A 7,251-nucleotide genomic window follows, 5' to 3' on the forward strand; every position below is an offset into this window, starting at 1 on the left:
ACAATATGCAAAGAAAATTTCTTCTCCAACCTCAAACCTAAAAATTTCATGCAAATCAGCAATGGCTTCCATTTGTTATTGAGGATTATTGAGCATTGGTTTTCTTTAATTTTTTGCTGAAAATGAGATCTTCTGGTAAAATTCATCTTCGGAAATTACTTACTTTGAAAATGTTCAATTAAGTGATGAAACGTGTTAAAAATAAATGAATATGTGATGATTTTCTTCTATATATTTCTTCTATTTTTATAACCTAAAATGGGAAAAAGTAAATACTTAAATTTTCGTGTTTAGACGTATTTTATTTATACAATAAGCAATATAATTTAATAAAAACTTAAGTCCCAGACATTTTGTAATTTAATCTGAATACTATTTGCTGATTTCCTACTAAATAGCATAAATAAGTTATATTATTATGAGATAAAAGGTTTTTAACAAAACAAAATTCAGCGAAAACTTAAGTAACTTTCCCCACTGTTATGAAAAAATTTTTAAAAATTACTTTTATATTATTAAACATAATATATAAAATTGTATGTGGCGCCATCTGTTATGAGATTTTGTTATAAAAACCTTTTTATATTATCAATTATTATAAAATGGCAAAAGTCTTATTTTTCAGGATAAAAATGAGTTTTGTAAATAATTATAAATGCTAATAACGAGTGAAATCATTACTAATTCTGACTCCACTCAAAATATAACACGTGGCAATCCTCTATCTTTTCTACCTTTTACTGCCAAAATTGAATATATCATCGATAACCCTTATGCACAAGCTACCGTGCCAAATTCAATTTCTTAGTTAATCTTTATCCATCCTGAGATTTTAAATGAAATAGACTCCAACATGCACACACATACACATACTCATCCACAGAATATTTTTTTCCTCTTTGTTGACATTTTTTTGGGGGTTCAGGAAGTCTCAAAACATGAGGATTAGCGAAACAACCAGAGGGTCAAATTTAAGAGGGCGAGTCCAATATTTTCCATTGTTTTACATATGTAAATGCTGGGGAAAATAGAACTTATATATAAAATACTGAATACCTTGAAGTTTTTATTACTTGAATTTTTTATCTGTTTTTGACCTGTAGGCACTAAGAGGGCCTCTTTCAGCTGGACCACACAATGGTGCTGTCGGATGGTGATGGACAGGACCTTGACATATCCAAATGAACCACCACCTGAAAAATTCCTGCGGATTTTTCGACTCGTCCACATTTGATCTGGGGTCCTAAGAGCAATAAGCTGCAACCTCCACCTCTTGGCCATCTGATAGACTAATCAGTTCGTTTTAATTGGGCCTGAATTTTAAAATTATAGCGACTTCCGGTGTAGACCGGAAGTCCCATGATTTTTTTAAAAATTTAATTGTGATTAAAAATCGCAACCCAGCATTATAACGACGTCACAATAAGTAATTGCTCGTATTTAATTAAAAAGTGATTTAAATTTTTAAACGACACTTACCGATGTACAGAATGTGGCTTAGAATAGAGGAAATTCGTAAAATATTTTCCTAGGTAGTAGCCAGCAAAACATAATTTTAAGGGACGTTTACATATGCTTGACGTTTGCGATGTACTGTACTTACCTTAAATAAATATAATTTAGAATGTCGTGATGTGTTTTTATAAAATAATCAATACTTCTTCCCTTTAATCAAGTCAGGCAATAATTCTACGTATATTATATTCACGATCAGGAAGGTTAAGTACGAGACTAGCATACATTATAAAATTTCAAATTTATTGTACATTAAATTTTAATTAATTCCCGAAACTCATAACAGAATTGTTAAAATATTTTAAAATGACTTAGGGCAAAGTAGTTCAAATCGCACCAGTTTATAGAGGTGTGTATTAAATTCTTAGACGACAGCCGAATGGCCCAGAGATTAAGGTGACGATTTAACACTATGGAAAATCTGGGATCGAATGAGGACAGGTCAAACATCAAAAAATCGAAAAAAAAACTCAAAATAAATATCAAGAAAACTCTATACTGCGTATATCTAGTTTACCAGAGCCTCATTAACTGCCATTCGAAATTATCTATCGAACAGCGTTTCCTCTTCCGAGTACCAAGGGGTTGAATTTTGGAAAGCGGTGTTTGTGTTACGTGAGGATGTTGTTTACATCGACGAAGCGTGAATGTATGTAAATGAATGGATATGCCAAACAAATAAGATAATAGCGATGTTGAACGTCGAGCATGATTCCACTGACGTTCCAAATGCCATTGTCAAACTTCTAGGCTTACAGGAAGAGGGCGTTGAACGCCCGACGTTCACGTTTTTACGTTGAAAACTTCGGCCGCAATTCGCTAATGGTTCAATTGTGAATGTTAACATGACGGTTGTTTGTAAGTGTTGTACTGAGAGGAAACTGTAGATTCTTCTATTGATGAACGAATCTTGTACTGTACAAATCAATGCCATTTCATTTAAACTATATGAGCAAGTTGTGTATTTGAGCTCCCGGGTCTCAGGTCAAATAGATAACATCAAAGCGTGCTGTCGGGAATTCTAAAACCTACGAAACTCTACTAATCGAAATTCCTCAGCCTTACAAAATTGTAATGATATATTTCATAATAATTGCTAAATAAAACTTTTACCGTGCCTAAAGTTGTCTTCATTGTTTTCGTAACTGAATCAACAAACTATAAACTTGATCCTAAGGGTGCTACGCCAAAATACGTACCATCGAGGATGCTACCGGAAAATCAACTTCCGTACAAAATTGTACCACTTAAAATTCGTCAGCTATACGAAATTCTAAACGATAAATTCCAAAATAATCACCAAATAAAGCTCTTACAATACATGTCAGATCTTCATTGTTTTCGATAAGTATTATTTCTGTAATAATAAATATTAGAATAATTGTTTGAATAATTATGTTTAATTTTATTAAGTTAAACATAATTATTCAAACAATTATTCTGTTCGCATATGTCCGCCCCCGATCGTCACCGGTCGCTCCTTTATGGAGCTGACCGAACCCATAATGGGCCTATTAAACATTATACGTTTTAAATTTTGAGTTGAAAGTTTTAGCTTTTAAATTGACTACAAATTTTTTCGTATTTTAATTTTATTTAAAATTTGAAATACTTAAATTGTAAACCAAAACTTTCTAAAAAGGAGGATAAACATACGTTACTGCCATTACTTAATACATTTATTAAAAAATTAAAATATAGGACAAATTGTGTCCTGTCCCGTTTAAATAAAAAACAAAAAAATATTTAAAAGATATAAATAAAATAAAATAAAAAAACGTTTTAAAAGTAAAAATTGATATTTTGGTTGCTGGATGTCCTATATTTAAAAATATGTGGCAACCAAAATAGATGTTAAAATACACACCTTTAACACTACAAAATATTCTAACAAACGTTATAAACTGTAATGTTTTTTGTTTAGTTATGGCAACGCAACACTTAAGCGATCTGCCTAGCGGGGATATGTTCCAGTAGGTCTTTTTAAGGAAAACAGGCCCTTATTTAGGCGTTACAAAAACGTAAAAAAAAAACCCGGAAAACTCCACGAGGCCAGCCAGTCCTGGCAATTGCGAACCCATCAACGAATTCCCAGTGTTAGTGAAACGAACCGCGTGACCATTGATGTCCCTTTAAACTGTTAAGAATTTTAATTTTAATCATACAAACAACAGAATTCTTATTGTTTTTTTCGAATTTTCGCCGAAAATGTCAAAAATTTAACGTTACGAACTTTTCACTCAAAATTCGCTGTGTCGCAATCAATGTATTTATATTTTTGTCGTTATCTGGATCCTCCTCTGACCCGTCGGACCGCATTACAGCGCTCCGACACTCCAATTGTTGTCGCAATCAGTGTATGTACGTTTTTGTCGTTATTTTGACCCTCCTCTTAAACAATGGCTTTTTATTTTCCGAAGTATTGTTACTTCGGAAAAGAAAACGCCCTCATTTAACTGAAATTAATATTAACGCGTAATACAGTACTTGTGATTGTTAGTTAATTATGGATTTAATAAACGTATGTTTTAGTAAAAAAAAAAAGAATAGTATACTTTTATTAACTTTTAGAATTTAATTCTGCTTTGCATTAGTCCTTTGTTTCGTATAGCACGAATTCGTATAACACGGTACTTTTTCGGAACCTAACTATTGAACAGTGTAATACCGTGGTTCTCAATCTTTTTGAAGTCGAGGAACACTAAACTTTGACATTTTCTTTCGCGGAACACTTAAAATACAGTACATCAGCTTTAAAGCAGAACTGGCAAACCTTTTTGAAATCAAGAGCGCACTCGGCCTAGTATATGATGTCATTGGCATTTGCTGATAACATTCCTATACAAAAATTATTTTACATTGTATTGATTTTTCTTTTGCAACAATTTTTAATTGTATATTTGATTTATTTACGGAACACTTGAAGGGTTCCGCAGACCCTGGATAGAAAACCACCGGTGTAATATTTTGAAATGTAGTTCCTTAGTCTTTGCAGAGGGTCGTAGTCTAGTCAGCCTCATGAAAATGCATCCCTCATCGAAAGGGAAGTTATTACAAACAATGAACAATAACGTTTTCATATGACACAATGATAATTATATAATTGACAGAAATCAATGCCTTATTTTCATACAATGCTATATTTATTTTGTTTTATCATTTTCATTAGGTACATTTGCAGATATCCTCAAAGCAGCGTCCAAAATATTTTCCTTTTTCAAGACATTCTCTATCACAGACCCGAGGATCGCAGTAGCGTCTAATGGCATCCACTGTCATTTCGGAAACGAAAGCTTTAAAAAATTAGAATATAGTAATTTAATAATTTCGAACAATTAATAATTCACTATTTTGATAGGTTAAATTATTTAATGCATAAATCGACGTTGATAAGATCACCCCGTTTTACGATTAATTCGATGTAAAACGAGTCGATCTATATCACACATTTCCTAAAATAAGGCTTTATTATATAATACTACACATAGAAAAAGAAAAAGGCATTTAAATACACGTTTTAGTTTTAATTCTAATTTTTTTCCATTAACTTATACCTCTACCACGTTTTAAATAATTGAATCGTCTTACTATTAATCACAGTCATTACAAGTATAACTAGAAATATTCTAGTGGAGATCATGGCAATTCGATTTCTGGTTAACTATAATAAAATAAATACTGTATATTAAAACGTAAATATATGTAAAATTAAATAACACATACAGAAACGCACAGAAAAACACAAACAAATCTACACAAAACAATTCTAGACTATGTTCTGATGGATCCAGGATCGAATCCAGGCGAGTAGGAAATATTCGGAAGACAATCGTGCCCCGCATCATCCAGCCCCTTTATTGTGGATCTGGATGATTTTTCAATCATACCCATCCCATGATGGGAATGATTAAAAGTCCGTCTTAGTTCCCACAAGGCTTGAAGGGTCAAATATGAAAATAAAAATACACTGATAAACACGCACAGATCAACATATGTCGGATCCCATCCAACCACTGGTTGTCTCATTGTGGGTGTGCCCATGTGAGCAGTAAGATGGCCTTTTTAGCAAACCCATTATGGGCTTATTAAAAGGCCATGTTAGGGCCCACGGGAAACTGTGTACAGTAATACCCCGACTTACGCGAACCCGGAGTTACGCGATTTTCAAATCTCGTCGATTCGTCTTTTGTTTGAGCGCCACGCAACCCTTGATTACTCACTCCCCCACACTATTGTTCAGCTTACATGTTCGGATGTGTCGCGCGGAATCCACACATAGCTGCAATTTATTTTGTGTTATTTATTTCTGTGTTTGTTATATCTACGGAGACTCGAGAGACTCTACGTGGTGATTTCTTGTAACCGTGAACGAACCAAATGGCGAGATAAGATTAACGAGAACATTTATTAGCTTACATACATCCGACTTGAATTTTACACAAAAGGCATCTGCAATCGTGAACAATTGACGAAAAAAGTATACATTTATCAGATAATAAACAAAGACTCATTTTGTAAACAATTTACCTTTTGTATATACAACTGACAAGATTACCTTTCAAATTATAAACAGACTCGATCCCAAGCTGTCTTTTGATCGTCGGACATACAAAAGAAATGAATAGATGGTGCCTAACTTAAGCGCGGTTTACAACAACGAATATGATTAATCTTAACACTCTACTATGTCATCCAAACGAAGTAGAACTGATTCTTCTGCATCAAACAAGAAAAGAAAAACTTTATCTTTGGAATGTAAAGTTAACATTATTAAAGACTTCGATACAAAAATGAAAATTTGTGAATTGGCAAAGAAGTTTGATCTACCGGAATCGACGGTCAGAACAATTATAAAAGGTAAAGAAAAAATTCTCGAAGCTGTAAAAAATGCTCAATCTTTAAATTCAAGCATCATTCGTAAACGTCACAGTATTATCGCTGAGATGGAAACAATGTTAAAATTATGGCGTAATAATCAAGTAAATGTGAAAAATTGTAAAGTAATATAGACCTAATTTATTATACGTATGTATTATCTAGAATTTTATTAAACATTTTTTTCTAAATTATTGTTTTCTTTAGTCTCCGGCCCCAATTAAAAATAATTTGTATGTATTTATATGCAAAATTATACCCCAACTTACGCGAATTCGACTTACGCGGTTATCACTCGGTCCCACCTATCGCGTAAGTTTGGGGTATGACTGTATTCTGTACTATTGTAATTATATAAAGTATATAGTTTGAAAAATTATTTCGTTATATAAAAGTAAAGGTATAATACAAATGCAACTTACAGTACTTACAGTTACCGATTGTTGTACGAGTTGTGATCAGTTTAAAGCTTCTATATAAATGAATTTACAGCAATAAATTTGTCAAATCAGCCAATTAAATAAATATAAAATGAGTATCTGGATAGCAAATGTCTGGTTTACTAACATTAGAAATTATTAAAAAAAAATAAAAAAAAATTTTTTTTTTTTGATAGCAAATGTCTGGTTTACTAACATTAGAAATTATTAGACTTGTAAGAAAATTATTGGTGGAAGAATCATAAATGGATTTGTTCTGTAATTGTTCCCATTATTTTAATATACAATAATGGGAATATGAATTAAAAATACATAAAATGCCATCAACATTGAATGATTATTTTAAACTGGTATTTTAAATGTATAATTTAATTCTTTTTTAATCTTTCCGCTCTAGAGTATTATAAGAGGGCTTTTTTTT

General features: G+C 32.1%; 1 protein-coding gene across 1 annotated transcript; it reads right to left on the minus strand.

The window, feature by feature from the left end:
* Positions 1-4,636: 4,636 nt before the first annotated feature.
* LOC111624079 (peptide II.10.10) lies at positions 4,637-6,828 on the minus strand. The gene is made up of 3 exons (XM_023366862.1): positions 6,813-6,828; positions 5,104-5,176; positions 4,637-4,808 (listed from the first exon to the last, which is right to left on the minus strand). Exons 2-3 carry the CDS (start codon positions 5,153-5,155, stop codon positions 4,681-4,683), a joined length of 180 nt encoding a protein of 59 aa, XP_023222630.1. The 5' UTR covers positions 5,156-5,176; positions 6,813-6,828; the 3' UTR covers positions 4,637-4,680.
* Between the last annotated feature and the right edge of the window lie 423 nt (positions 6,829-7,251).

This window comes from Centruroides sculpturatus, unplaced genomic scaffold (genome assembly GCF_000671375.1).
Source record: "Centruroides sculpturatus isolate CEXI.00-Female unplaced genomic scaffold, Cexi_2.0 scaffold27, whole genome shotgun sequence".
In the NCBI taxonomy this organism is placed as follows: domain Eukaryota; kingdom Metazoa; phylum Arthropoda; class Arachnida; order Scorpiones; family Buthidae; genus Centruroides; species Centruroides sculpturatus.

Excerpts from the sequence above, each read along its gene's own strand:
- LOC111624079 (XM_023366862.1), bottom strand. The coding sequence starts at position 5,155 with ATGATCTCCACTAGAATATTTCTAGTTATACTTGTAATGACTGTGATT. Across the intron at positions 4,809-5,103 it reads TGTAATGACTGTGATTAATA|CTTTCGTTTCCGAAATGACA; the intron begins GTAAGACGATTC and ends AATTTTTTAAAG.